This window comes from Hemicordylus capensis, chromosome 3 (assembly GCF_027244095.1).
Source record: "Hemicordylus capensis ecotype Gifberg chromosome 3, rHemCap1.1.pri, whole genome shotgun sequence".
NCBI classification, from domain to species: domain Eukaryota; kingdom Metazoa; phylum Chordata; class Lepidosauria; order Squamata; family Cordylidae; genus Hemicordylus; species Hemicordylus capensis.
In genome coordinates this window covers 221,346,321-221,361,664 of record NC_069659.1, presented here as the reverse complement: position 1 = coordinate 221,361,664, position 15,344 = coordinate 221,346,321, and the positions used below count along the sequence as shown (strand labels likewise).

Below are 15,344 nucleotides of genomic sequence, written 5' to 3'. Positions count from 1 at the left end.
CTTGATAGACAATTCTGAGCCAGATGGACCAATGGCCTGATGGTAGGAGGCAGCTTCTTATGTCCTCCATGATACATAAATAACCACACCAACCAATACACAGACCAGCTGAACTGGAACATTTGGATTCAAATTTGTTTCGTTTCTCTGATCTTGCCTTACATAATCTGAACTCAATTGAATAAAACTGGGTTCATGAACTCATAGTATGTAGATTTCATTTAAAGACTATTGCAGAATATTCTCATAGTTCATATATATTTACTTTTAAAGCATCCTCAAATATTTTGAGCATAATTCACTAGAAATTGCGTCTGTACAAGTGCAGTTGAAATCAATAGGAACCATGAAAGATCCCGCAATTGCTGACAAGCCTCCAATGTCATTATATATTAAAAATGTTATTGTGAATGTACACACATGGGCAAAAACAATAATACCTGTCTCTGTATGTAGATTACATATATAAAGAGTAACATTTTAAAAGTAATAGCAGTTGCCCAATGCCTGGTAGGAACTAAAGTCACAGCAGTCTCTGGATTGGTGGGTGTAGTGTTGTGGTAGCAATATCAAACATCCCGGGCTCTGATCTTATCCTCTCTCCCTATATGCTGCACAAAATCCTTTCTATCAGGCTCAGTTATAAGCTTTTCCCCTGCAGCCACCTCAATTTTCACTTTCATTGTCAAAGCTATACTCTTAGTCATCATTCACTGGCTGATCCTTCTCCCTGAGCAGTTAAAATGTTCGTGGGCGCTCTTTGACATCCAGAATGTTACAAAAAGATTCCCCAAAAGAGTTGAGACTGAATTATTTCAATTATTTGAGACCAAATTATTGTTTTAGTCTGAATTAGCTGTAAAGTGGCAGCTAAATGGCAAAGAAAAAGAGTACCATCAATTAACAAGTGATTTGATCTGAGACTTGCTCATATCAGACACAGCATCATACCAAATGGAAGCTGATGTTGATCAGATTCATTTGTATGAATTTCTGGTCATTTGATTACTTTTTAATAACAGTTGTAGAAAGCAATGATGTTCCGGCTGTGCAACTAATTAAGTGGAGAGAAAGAGATTTCACATGGGTTTCTACACTCTTGTTGGGATAACTCCTTTTCCTCTTTAGTTTCATCTAAACTTTTCTTAACCTCTTATTTAAGGTATTTGTAAAATGAGTTTTTTTAATTGTTCATATTTACATTTGCTTATGTTTGAAAGCCTTAAAATAAATAGCTAAAAAAGAATATCACCACCACATTTATTTATACATACCCCACCTTTGAACCTGGAAAGGACCCCAATTTAAATAACAGAGGGAAATATTTAGGTGTAGTTGTTGTTGGGCCATCCTGACTAACACATTAGACGCAGAGTTATCAATCCAAAATTATATGAAATCCAGGCCTGTGTCTGACTCCACTTTATTAAGAAATCAATTAATGCTTGAACTCAGATGAATTGACCAGTGCATGGCACCCAGGTCTCACGACTTGCCTTTGGGACAGATGGTAATTACTTTGTGAAGGTAGGGGCAATCCAGCATTGTTTCTCAATGTTTGTGTAACGTGTAATCAAGAGACACAATGACCAGGCTTGTTTTCCTGTCTCACACATCTCCAAATGCTATCACTGTGGAATGTTTACAGATGCATGTTAGGAAGATTTACACATACTAGCAATTTGGATATGTTGTTGTCCAGATCATTCATGTTGGACCAGAACTCATAGTCCAGAGGACAGGGCTGAGATCTGTATCTCTGCCAGCACCACTAAATTCCTTGCAACAGGAGTTCAATGAAGTGAAAGGATTAAACTCCTAAAATTGTCTGGAACTTGCTCTCAGGTAATGTCTCTGGGGAAAGCTAGGAGCTGAGCTCGCATTTCCTCTTACAGAAAGTTTACAATAGTCATTGCTTTGCTATCCAGTGAATTGCCTTGAAAAAGACAGGGGATATTTGCAATGTAGAATTAGAAGCATGGTTTATACCCTCTTGCTTTATTTAGAATTATACCCTAGGTAGATGTACACAAAGGAAAATGATTTGATTGCTCTTTAACACCTATAGCCTTGCTTCTTCTCTCCTAACACCTTTGATTCTTAACATTCCTGAAGACCAGGTGCCAGAAAATCTGGGCACAAGAGAAGATGCCCATTTGCAAGCTCAGAAATGCAGATTGGCTTTGGGAATGTCAATAGAACAATATTCTTCCCAGCAACAGTTAATAGGAGATGGAACCCAGATCCTGTTTACCCTGGACTGATCTAATATCCCAATTTCTATACCGGCCTTGGCTCAGGGCAGTTTATACAGAGAAACAACAAATAAATAAGATGGATCCCTGTCCCCAAAGGGCTCACAATCTAAGAGGAAACACAAGATAGACACCAGCAACAGTCACTGGAGGTACTGTGCTGGGGGTGGATAGGGCCAGTTACTCTCCCCCTGCTAAATAAAGAGAATCACCACGTTAAAAGGTGCCTCTTTGCCAAATTAGCAGGGGTTCTTGCTGCCCCACACCAAATCCTGGTAAATATGCTGCTTCAACAGCCTCAGTTTCCACTTCCCTTTCCTTCCCCCCCTTCCTCCTCCCTCTACTAACTCCTGATTCCCAACTATCCCATTCCTGTGCCTTCCTTACCTCCCACCTCCCTCTTTCCATCTGTCTCTAAATTGTGTTAAGTTTTAAAGGTAAAGTGTGCCGTCAAGTCAATTTTGACTCCTGGCGCCCACAGAGCCCTGTGGTTTTCTTTGGTAGATTACAAGAGAGGTTTACCATTGCCATCTCCTGTGCAGTATGAGATTATGCCTTTCAGCATCTGCCTATATCACTGCTGCCCAATATATGTGTTTCCCATAGTCTGGAAAACACACCAGCGTGGATTCAAACCAAAAACCTTCTGCTTGTTAGTCAAGCATTTCCCCGCTGCAACACTTAAGGTGACTGTGTTAGGTTTTAGGAAGATTTAATACTGACCTTACATGCATCCACACACATGTGATAATTAGGAACACTGAGTTGATGCTACTACTAGCTGTAATTGAAATATTACTAGTAGTTCTGATTGATTGTTCTGTTTTCTATTCAGTTAGATTGATGTTGTTGCTCTTTTATACTCAATAAAGTCCATTAAATTATTTCAGAGTGTTTTGTCTTCTTTCTACTTTTGTACCCAGATTATACATGGTCACTGTATAAAGAACTGGTCACTTTGTGACACTGGTGAAACAAGCCTAATTTCATATGCTAGCTCTGGAACATATCTAGTGTACAAATCAGGCTTGGCTCACAACAGTGTTCATGGGAGTCTACCTGATGGAAGGGTTATTGTTATGTTAAAAGAGACCACTGAAGCAGCCTCTCCATGGCAATGCAATGTCCCTGGCAGTTTGACATGTATGTATATAAAAGGTCAAAGAGATGGTGATCCAAGCCATAATAACTATGTTTGGTTTCATTAACATTAAGACAATCAGGGTGCATTTGACTTTTCAAGCTGGGTGGCCATGCTCGAGTTGGCCCATGACTGCAGTGTGATCCACCAGGATGCATACAGCTCTCTGTCACATAGTAGAAAAGGCTGTCATAGAGCTCCAATATTATTTCCAACTATTCATACTCACAATATCGGTAGAATAGAGAGGACAGTGGGGAAGCTGGTATTTTTTTATTCTGGGAAGGAAAGTATTTTTGGAGTTATTAAGTTAACTTGCCTGTTTTTATCTTGATTTTTATCAGGTTTTTTAAATTCTATTTTTTTCTTTGTAAGGTGGTTTACCATGCATTATTCTTCATTTATCCAATATTTCATTTCCTCCATAAATCATGAAAAACACATTTAATCTCAAATGCTTAGCTCAAAACCATCTCAGAAGGCTGTACTTTATTCCCCCAGTGATTGTAATAGTGTGCAGGTGGTCCGTAGATTCATAAATACTATGGAGTTAAGTAACCTGCTAGCTTCCATATAGCCTACATGATTGCTGAATTATTCCCTTCAGCATATTTCAAAAGCACAGAGCCTTTAGAGAGATTACATACTTCCATTATTCAACTTTTCTTTCCTAAAGCTTTTCTGAATCAATCAAGATTCAGTAACAGAAGATTTTTGAACAAATTACTTCTTAATTCAGCCCAGACTTCTACTCCTGCAGGGATCTGGAAAAATATCAGGATCATTAGCCCTAATAATTCCTGTAATAGCACTTTTCTCTGGGGTTGGGCAGAGCAGTATAATTTAGTGTGTTACCCTTTACACTTCACAGTCCTGCAGGGAGATTGCCTTTCCAACATGTGAATGCAAAACTCATGAATGGTGACTAGTTTGATAGCATGTAATGAAATATAGCTGCAGGGATGAATAGAAACATAACTTAGTCTCTGGTTTGATCATATTCTTCTCAGCAGATCTGAAAGCCAACTTAGAAGAGTATTCTTTAAAATCTAGAACAGTCTCTCTCTCTCTCTCTCTCCATGTATATTTGTGTGTGCATGTGTGTGAGTGTATAGCTGCTTGAGCCTCATTGACTGGCTGATTGACATGAAACTCCCAGACCAAACCGTGAAAGATAGAAACATGCTGTTTGGCAGTTAGATTCTATTTTATTTTTCTCCCACACTATCAGAAAAAATAAAATAAAAACCTGTAAAAAATCCATAGTTTCCCAGATAATCTCTCCCATTGGAAAAGCATGGGAAATGATACCTTCTGAAAAACTTGGGCAGTTTTCTCGGGTACTTTACAGTCAAGAAGTATGGCCTTGCATAGAATTATGAAGAAACCAACAAGCTACACTGTTTGAATTCACTGAGTTTCTATCCATTTTGGATTTCCACAAAACTCGATAAAAAAATTGAAAAACATGAAAAAGTTTAAGTGCTGGAGATATAAATTCATATTTCTAAATAGATTAGCTCTTCAGGACATCAACTAACAATGAGTGGCAGGAGATTGCATGGTCATTTTGTGGTACAGGAGGAATGCCTGCAAACTGCAAGCCTGGTTTACTAATATGTGTGTGTGTGTGTGTGTGTGTGTGTGTGTGTGTGTATATATATATATATATATATATATATATATATATATATATATATATGTATATATACATGCATATGTATAACACACAATATATATGCAATAAGAGAAAGCTACTTAATGTTAGCCAACCCTGAACATCTTTCTAAAGCAATTAGCAAACCACCTATTGTAGCATTTCACCAGCCTCCAAATCTACGTAGACTGTAGTGAGAGCTGTAATTAAGCCACCAGTCAGGAATCCAGGATCACACCATTGCGATTCAAAACAATGTGTCACCTGTATCTATCTCTGTGACACATCTACTTTCAAGAGTACTAAGACTGGAAGAAAGCCACCTAATGGCGCAGTGGGGAAATGGCTTGACTGCCAAGATAGAGTTGCCGGTTAGAATCCCTGCTGGTATGTTTCCCAGACTACGGGAAACACCTATATCAGACAGCAGTGATATAGGAAGATGCTGAGTCTGCCATCTCATACTGCGTGGGAGGATGCAATGGTAAACCACTCCTGTATTCTGCCAAAGACAACCACAGGGCTCTGAGTCGACACCAAATTGACAGTACACTTTACTTTAGGACTGGGAAAACATAGGAAATCAAAGAGAACATCGGCTGCCAATCCTGTAATGTGCTCTACCTGCTTGAGTGCAAACTCAACCCATGTAGCCAATCCATGTAGGTGGTCAGAAATGTGGACACAAAATTGGGATGGATAGCCAACACCTCCAAAGTCAAGAATAAAATTCAAAATGACCTTGATAGAATGGGAAAACTGAAAGTAACAAAAGGAAACTCTACAGAGAAATGCAAAATTCAGCATTTAGTTGAGACAAATCAAATACATAGGTATAGGATGGGGAATATCTGGCTTAGTTATAGTGCATGTGGAAAGGATCGTGGTATTTCAATCTATCAGAAGCTGAGCATGAGTCAACAGTATGATGCTGCCTGCTAGGGGCATTCGAGCCGGGCTCGACATTGAACTGGCTTGGCTCTACAGGTTCAGGGTCAAACCGGACCAGCCTCAGCCAGTCTGAGTTAGAAAGGAACTGGGCCCGGTTCAAACCTCAGTTCGGAGCTCTACTGGTAAAGAGGAATCTGGGGAGGATTCACCTTTAACAGTAAAGGGAAAGAGGGCATCCCTAAGTCTAGAGGGGGCGGGAGAGGAGTCTGTTACTACTTACAAGTCCCATTTGTTGTGGTGGCTACGGTTCCATCCCATTCCCACTGGCCTTCTGCAGAGCCCAGTTTGGGCCCCTGCACACATCCAGGGGCCATTCTATGTGCACATGCACATAGGTCACTACTGCACGTGCGCAGAGGCCCAAACCAGGCTGCTGCTGGCTTGGGCTACTCTGAGGGAGGCCGGATGGGGTGAGGGGAGCAACCCCCACAGCAGCCGCAAAAAGTGGGATTTGAAAGTAGTAACTGACTCCCCCCCATGCCACACAGAGGCCTATTGCGCAGGCACACAGCCCCCAACATGGCTGTCACCCTGCTGGGAGAAGGCCGAAAACCAGCCGAAGACTGCCCGAACAGGTATAGAGCCAGCTGAATCGGCTCTTGGGGGGCATATGGAAGGCGGGGGGGGGGCATGGATCCACCACCACCTCCAGGAACCTTGCAAAGGGCTGCAAAGGTTTTAAAAAATTAAGACTTTAAACGTTTGCAAACCCCCTCAAACCGAACCAAACTCCAGGGGGTTCGCCAGGGTGCTGGACCGAACTGGCCCGGCAGGGTTCAAGTGCAGTTCGCACTCGAACCGAACTGGGCCAGCCGGTTCCATGCACATCACTACTGGTCAGACCACCTGGAGTATGTGCACAGTCCTGAGTTCTACACTTTAAGAAGGATGCAGACAAATTTGAATAAGTTCACAGAAGGGCAATGAAGTTTGACAAAGGTCTGGAAACTGAGCCCTATGAGGAAACATTGAAGGAGCTGGGAATGTTTTGTGCAGAGAAGAAAAGTGTGAAAGTGGACAAGAGAATACTCTTCAAATACCTGAAAGGTTCTCACATAGAAGAGGGCATATATTTGTTTTCTGCTTCCCCAGAAACCAAAATTAGCTCTAATGGGTTTAAGGTAGAGGAAGGGTTGAACATTATGAGAAGGTTTTTAATGATGAGAACAGCTTGACAATGGGACCAATTACCTAGGGGATGAGGTAGGCTCTCCCTTGCTAGTGGTTTTCATGCAGAAGATGGACAATGATCCATTGGGGATGTTCTAACTCTGGATTTCCTGCATCAATCAGGACATTGCATTAGATGGCCTAAAAGGCTCTACAACCTATGAATCTCTAGTACTCTTTTTGGCTCATGTGTTTTTAGTATTCAGGTTACTAATAACCTGAGCCCCTGGTGGTGCAGTGGTAAAACTGCCGCCCTGTAACCAGAAGGTTACAAGTTCGATCCTGACCAGGGGCTCAAGGTTGACTCAGCCTTCCGAGGTTGGTAAAATGAATACCCAGAATGTTGGGGGCAATATGCTAAATCATTGTAAACCGCTTAGAGAGCTCCGGCTATAAAGCGGTATATAAATGTAAGTGCTATTGCTATTGCTAATAATTTACTTCAATTTAGAAGGCAAGGTGTGAAAACATTAATCCATAACCATATTATCCCACAAGATGGTGCTGATTGTATGATTGCTCAACAAATAGTTCCACCATCTCCAAAACTTCTCAAATATTAAATAACAAATAATAAAAACACAAATTTTCTACTGGAGCTTCGGTACCAAAAATCAGATACATTGCTGCCATCACAGTGGGGGCTACTATTTGAATCACAACAGTCTTGGAATAGCAGTTGAGCTTTGCTAGACTGACAAAATGGTAGGGCATGAAAACCACAGCTACACAACCACAGCTCTGTTTGACACAAAGCCTGCTATCCATTTAAAAGACCTAACTAAAATAAAAGTAGTCTTTTAGATGTTCAGACAAACCACATTTCATATTATCAATATCACCACAGCATATCGACCTTTTCTGATCCTCATCTCTTCATTTTTCCATATCCAGTCTATATTTTTAGTCTTGTTTAATTTTGTATCCCCACCTTACTTGCAAACCCACTCTCAAACTCCCATCCATAAAACCCAAGTTTACATTTGCTAAAGGACTTTCCCCAAAAGACAGAATTAATTTATATATCTCTAGTGATAAATACAGGGCTAACTCACTCAGCTGAGATGTCATGAAGCCTCACTCAAGGTCAACCAAAATAGAAATGCTGCTGCCAAACACACATCTTGGCTTTGCCGACCACACCAGACCTGTTTCATAGGAAACTTCAAAGATTCTGATCAAAGACTGAAAACAGGTGGATGCTGGCTCATTTAGATATTACCAAACACAACATACACAACCTTAACAGTCAGGATATTATATAGAGCTTTCAATAAAATCATGTAGACAATGAACTCAGACTCTGTATAGATAAGAGTATTTGCCAAAACCTGCTAAAGCCACTCACATCTGTATCTATTAGTGCTTCCAGTTGAAGTTTCCAAGAATGTGGATTGATTTTGTGCTCAGTTGCTCAGTTGGTTATACTGAATTGGTGATTTATATCCTCTATAATAAAGACCCTGAGTGTGCAACCGTGCTGCCCGTGTCTTTTTCGGCGGTTCTGAGCATGCGCTTGTTGGCAAGGCTGAGGAGAAGCCGGCCGAGGAGAAGCGAGCCAGCCATGGAGAAGCGGCCGCCACCAGGCAGGCCAGCCAAGGAGAAGCGGCTGAGGAGAAGCGGCCGCCGCCGGGCGGCCCGCCCGGCCAAGGAAAAACAGCGGCCGCCGCCAGGCAGGCCAGCCAGCTGAGGAGAAGCGGCCGCTGCCGGGCAGGCTGGCCAAAGAGAAGCGGCCGCCGCCGGGCAGGCTGGCTGAAGAGGAGCGGCTGCCGCCAGGCGCGCAGCCAGCTGAGGAGAAGCCCTGCCGCCGGGCGGGCGGGATGGCTGACGAGAAGCGGCCGACGCCGGGCACGCAGCCCGGCCGAAGAGAAGCCCCTCCAGCCCAAAACCAACTTGCAGTCGCCTATCTGGCTGCTGCTCCTGCGGCTGCTTTTGAGGGTCTCAGGCGACGGGACTCTGTCCTAGCAACTGGGAGGAAGGAAGTAGCAACTGGGAGGAGAAGGGAGGAGGAGCAAACTAGCACCCCCCCACTAGAGCCCATTATTATAATGGGCTTAAAAACACTAGTTATATTATGTTATATTATAGGTTATATTGCTGAATTGGTTTCTAGTCATACTAGAGGTATAACTAGAAACTGACTAAATGTCGCAACAGGTTAATATGCATAGGCTCACCTTCTCGGAATTAGCCTTTAACTCTAACAGCACAGTTTGATCCATTTTGCACAAAAATCCCACCCTCCCCAACAATATTCCAGAAATTCCAGAAAGAATATACTAACCTCATTAATGAAAGTCTGTGCTCCCCTTGGACTCAGAAGTAAGATCGCTCTTCGTAAGGTATCTCGGTAGCGATTCAACTCTTCTGTTTTCATGGTAGTAAAAAGGCTGGCAAAAACCCTGCTGATGTTTCTGTCTACTTTTTGTAAAGATACATCAAGTCCTAGCTTTGAAGCCTGGTCCAAAAATCCTTGCAGACCACGAATATCTGCCAAAGGGAAACACAAATTATACTTTTAGTCTTTTTGAGATAGGAGCACAGCCCTAAGCAAAGAGAAAGCAATGACAAGGGCCAGAATCCAAAGAACTGCTTAGGCTCATAGCGGGTCCTTAGGCCAAACCAGAGGAATTCTCTTTCAACAGCTTGTGAAATTCCCTCCATGCCTAAGGTTTTGTTGTTTTTTTAAAAATCAAAATGGTGCCCCTACGAAAATCTAATTCTAAATAACCTAACTGGGAATTTGCTGACACTTCAATGATACCCCCAGATCTGCCTCACCCTATCTGGTGGTAGGGCCAGACTTGTTGCCATGTGGAATGGGAGGGAGTGGGGTGGTGGGGGGGGTGGAGAATCCCTTTGGCTCTCAAAACCATTTCCATGATACTTTGTATCCTGGCCAGTATGTTTACAGTTAAACACTGTTGACACAGACTCCTATGGCTGTGTGCGATCATGGTGTGCTTTCCAAAATTAATTTCATTCCAGTGAACATCCCCTGTGAATGTTGTTAAGTACAATGCTTACATGATATTTTAGAAGTATTTCCATACAATCCACAGTGACTCCCATCAAGGTCAATGTGCAAACTGCCTCTGAGAGCCACACCTGACTGTTATAAGACCTGACTTCAATTTCTTATTCACTGCCTTGCTCTGGTAAAGGAAGGAAGGAAGGAAGGAAGGATCCACCCAAGCATCCTATAAAATGGAATCCTACTGGTAGTGCTCCTATAGAAGATTTGCATTCAAAAATGCCTTGACAGAGACGAGGATGAGGATGATGATGATGGTGGTGATGTGAAGTTGTATGTATGTATGTATGTATGTATGTATGTATGTATGTATGTATGTATGTATTATATCCCGCCACTCCAGTGCACTACTGGAAGTCCTTAATTCCCCACTCCCTGGGTTGTGCAGGACTATTTGTACCCTCTGAATACCTTCATCTGTGTTTTGGAAGCTTCTTTGTTACAGTGCTGTGGACATTTTTGCATAATGAACAGAGTCCAAGAACATTAGGCCTTGTCCTTATAGCCAACATTACCAGCTTCTGCAGCTGTCTTGCTTATTTAAATTGGATTAAAGATATAAAAAGAAACTAAAATTGTACTAATCATAAAATTGTACTAATCATGACATATCAATTAGAATGAAAAATTGAGGCACAGTAAAAAAACAACAACAACAACACTACAACCCCTTCGCCATCTTGGCTCCTCCCCCAGTCTACAGCCTACCAGCTACCAAATATATGCATATGCCACAATCTTTTCTCTCAACAGTAGAATAGATCTAGCTTTTGGAAAGCTGTATGCAGAACTGCCTTGGCCTGAGGGCTTCTGCATATTTTACCCATGTTAAAGGGCTGCAGCCAAAAATGGCATTACTTTGGCAACTTCTCCACTCCTCCTCAATGCAGGACAAACTCATTCAGTACAATACAAGTTCACACAAATATGTGCCTGAAAGGAATGGTAGCTCATTTATTTCTCTGAACAAATGACCTACCTTTCATAATCACAGTTGCCATACAAAGTACATTACCAATATACCCATTTGGGAGAAAAGTAACAGAGACTAACAGATTATGGGGCAATTCTCATGATCACCCCAGATGAGCACGCAGGGCACAGCGAGGAAGGCTGCTTTCAACTTACCTTCTTCCCAGACAGCCAAGCAGGTCATCTTTGGTGCGCCTCCCATCTGGGCAGCCCTGCTTGGAGTTGCAGGGAACAAGGTGGAGGGATCCAAGGCCAGAACTTGTTGTTCTGGCCTCCAGGCATCCCACAATGCCGTGCACAGCACACACGTGGCACTGGGGATTCCCCCATCAGATGGACACTCTATGCGCCCGTCTCTGTGTCTTCTCAGGCTGAATTCAGCCTGAGAAGACACATGACACCTGGCAGCCCGATTAAGGGTCTGAGAGCACCAGCTAACAGCTAACAGAAGGGTTAGTTAATAGGGTTAGGCAGGCAGGGAACAGTGGGCTCAGCGAGCATACCACCACTTCTCACGACCAGCCTAACCCTACCTGGGCTGCGGCTGGGTTAGGCTGGTCACGAGAACAGCCTCTATGACTAAAAAACAGCCAACCAGTGGTTAACATTCCATACAATGTTAGTGTTAGGACACACTGGAGTTACTGTGCAACATGAAAGGCAGTCTCAACAGTACTGCGCATCAGGGAAAAGGAACAGAGCCTCCAAGTGCTTGGACCATTCGATTGCAAAAATCCCAACTGAGTAGAAAGAACATACAGATAAAAATATTAATATACAATTGTTAGAAATGCTATGAAGCAAACACTGGCTGCTATTTTCATAAACACTATGATTTTCATACACACTGGAATAATAATCGCAATGACAAAGATTCAGTTTGTCACCTAAAATATTTCACTGATGCTGTCAACCTGGTGTTTGTCTTTTGCAAATTCAAATTCACTAAACTAGCATCCCTTGCTATCTTTATTGCTTTATGGATCTGTGATACCTGAAGCACAATGGCAGAGTTAAGGTGTTGTGTTTTTTTTAATGCTGTCTAATTCTTCATATTAATGCAGAGCTTGACATACACCAAGACAATCCTCCTTTTAGGTTGACTAACAATGTCACATTTTGCCAGCATCTAAAGCTATCTCTGAAAAAGTAACATTGTTTACAAAGGATGATGAATGAGGATGCTATTGTTTTAGGATGAATTATGTTTCCCACTAACTCGCTGAGCAACCAGATAGGAAGGCAAAAGCTTTAGAAGTATGCATAATATTTGAAAGAAAAAGAAGCTGCTTTTGAATTGTGGAATGTTTTCATGGGGAGACTGCTTTATGCTGGCCAAGAAATACCTACTGGATATATTTCTATGCTTAAGTGAAAGTCCAAGAGACACACAGATTCACAACAAAAATGTCACATTTTGGAGTATTACCAGATAACCTCTGCTCCATCTTGAATTAGCTTTGAACCCAAGTGATACAATTTCCATAGACAAGAGTTTGGTGCCCACCCACATTTGTTGAAAAGCAAATCTACATTTAGACCAAAAGAAACAGAGCCATGTACAAAGCCTAGAGAAGCAAAGCACCCTCCATCTTTGAATTCTTAATGAAGTTAACATTCCAGATGGAGTAAACCAAGGTCTTAGACAAAAGCCAAACCAATAGAAAGTGACTAACTGCACCCTATAAGGCAATCAACACTAGTTCTAAAGCAATGGGTGAAATTCAGCATACTAATGCCCTTTCTTTGGGCCAGTTCATCTGACTGGCAACCCTCTCACCCACACATTTTCACCTGCCCTCACAAAAGAGTTTCCCAATGATCTCCTCAGAATCTTGAATCTTCCTGCCATTGCAACCACTGCTAGAAAACCCCCAAAGGAAAAATAACAACAACAACAACAATATTTTTGTGTGACTTCTTACATGGGCATGTGGTGGTATGGTTTGCCCTCTAATGCTCTGAAGCCTCACCCAGCTAGGTTTCTGCTTTTGTATTCTACATACACATAGCTAAATTACTAGATGATTGAATCCCATTTCTGAGCTAAAATCACTATCCTTGAATTATTCCTTGTGTGAACATTTTGCAGGAATTCCTGCTTAAGACCATTTAAGAGAATGTCTTTTTTGCCATGAGCCCCACCGCCTGTTAAGATCATCTGGAGTGGTTCATCTACGGTTGCCACCAACTCGTTTGGCAGCTACTTGGGATGGGAACAGGCCTTTTCTGTTGCTGCCCCTGGACTTTGGAATGCGCTCCCTGTTGAAATAAGAGCCTCCCCCATCTCTGGCAATTTTTAAAAAGGCACTGAAGACACATTTATTAACCCAGGCTTTTAATTAGATTTATGGTTTTAAAATTTTTAATACAGAGTTTAAAATGTTTTTTATGTTTTAAATTATTTTAATTGTTAATTGATTTGAGGTTTTGAATGATTTTAATTGTAAACCATCGAGAGACACAGGTTTTGGATGGTTTAGAAATATTTTTTAAAAAATAAGTAAAATAAGACTGCCCTGAACATTCCTGGACCTTAGAGCTGAATCACTGGAACTTGAGCCATTCCCTGTGTGGGCTTGCTATGGACTAACGCCTGGATCTGACTGCCCTGGAACCCTGCTGTTTCCCTGACTGGCTGTTGGCATGTGGAGTGACTTAGCCCCTTGGAACCTTTGTTGCCACTTTAACATCCTGCTGTCTCTCCTTGCCTGTTGCTTTGGTAGCATCTCAGTGGACAACACTATCTTGGATTTCCCCAATGAGATCCACTTCTCAGGCTTTGCCCACAAAACAGCAGACTAAAAGACAGGTAATACAAGCTGCTCCCGCCTCCCTCCCTCGCTTTCAGTTCCATTGCCCACCAAGCACTAAACTGTCTGAGCCTCTGCCTTGGGAGTTGCCTTCACTCCCTGTGCTACCAAGGTTGCCAAATACTATCTGAATATTGCATCCCTGCTTTGTAACAAATTAAACGTTATTTTCACAAATCTTTGCCTCTGAGTCTGTTTGCCCTTTGGGGTACTCTAGCATGTCTCAGCACTGTCTGGGCTGTGAGTCATCGGTTAATTCATACTTGCAAATTTGGGTCTGAGTAATCCCCCCATTTTGGCCTCAAAGCATAAATGTATACATGTGTAGGATTTATGGGTTTGTGCAAGTGTAGCAACAATAGGGAAACTCTGCGAGTATTTGTTAAAAAAACAACAACACCTGTACCACTCCAATCCTAGGATATGGATGCTGGACTGAATTTCAACACACGCTTCATATCTTCCTCCATTTTTCTTGAAACGTTTGTTTGTTCCTGCCGTCTTTTTGAAGAAATCTCATTTCTGCTTGTTTCATTTCCAGTTCATAAAGTAACACTCTTTGTAAAGGGGTTTAATAAATGTCCTCCTGTGTAGGAACCACAGTGTTTTTATCAGTTTATAATTGTTTTGTTTTCATTTTATTTGTGGAAAGACACATTTCCTGTATACTTTGTCCTTGCTGGAATCATCAGCATGGATCAATCTTCCTCAGCACACATTAGATTTTGCTTGTTTTGCCACTTCACTGCTTCTGTATTTACCTTTACCTATTATCTCCTAACACTTTATCTTATTGGCATTTATTGTTAGTCCAAGTGGACGACACCAATTTTCCAAGCTAGCGAAGAGTATCATTGTGCCTGCCGGTTGTATGATGTGATCTGCCTTAAACTAACGAGCTTAACTTTAGATCACTATGCCTTCCAATGAATCTAACATATTTTAAGATTAAGATTATTTTTAAAAGGAACACTTCCAGTAATTCCACTACTATATGGCAAATGTAAAGTATGTCTAGAACAGGCCTGCTCAACTCCAGCCCCCCAGCTGCTTTTGGACAAAAGTAAAGTTGTCCCGTCAAGTCGGTGTCGACTCCTGGAGCCCACAGAGCCCTGTGGTTTTCTTTGGTAGAATACAGGAGGGGTTTACCATTGCCATCTCCCACGCAGTAAGAGACGATGCCCTTCAGCATCTTCCTGTATCACTGCTGCCTGGTATAGGTGTTTCCCACAGTCTGGAAATAATACCAGTGGGAATTTGAACCAGCAACCTCTTGCTCCCTAGGCAAGCTACTTCCCCACTGCGCCAATAGGCGGCTACAACTCCCATAATCCCCAGCCACAGTGGCCAA

The 15,344-nt window shown here is 42.0% G+C and overlaps 1 protein-coding gene across 16 annotated transcripts in view; it reads right to left on the bottom strand.

Moving 5' to 3' along the window:
* The window catches only part of GRID1 (glutamate ionotropic receptor delta type subunit 1), a 1,034,570-nt gene that overhangs the window by 443,989 nt on the left and 575,237 nt on the right, over nt 1–15,344 (bottom strand). For all 16 annotated transcript variants that reach the window (XR_008318672.1, XM_053305288.1, XM_053305300.1 and 13 more), the window contains one exon: nt 9,459–9,664. Coding sequence is in view for 15 of the 16 variants with exons in the window: in XM_053305288.1 (XP_053161263.1) it covers nt 9,459–9,664 (206 nt within the window). In the remaining variant the exon portion in view is untranslated. The remainder of the gene's footprint in view (nt 1–9,458; nt 9,665–15,344) is intronic.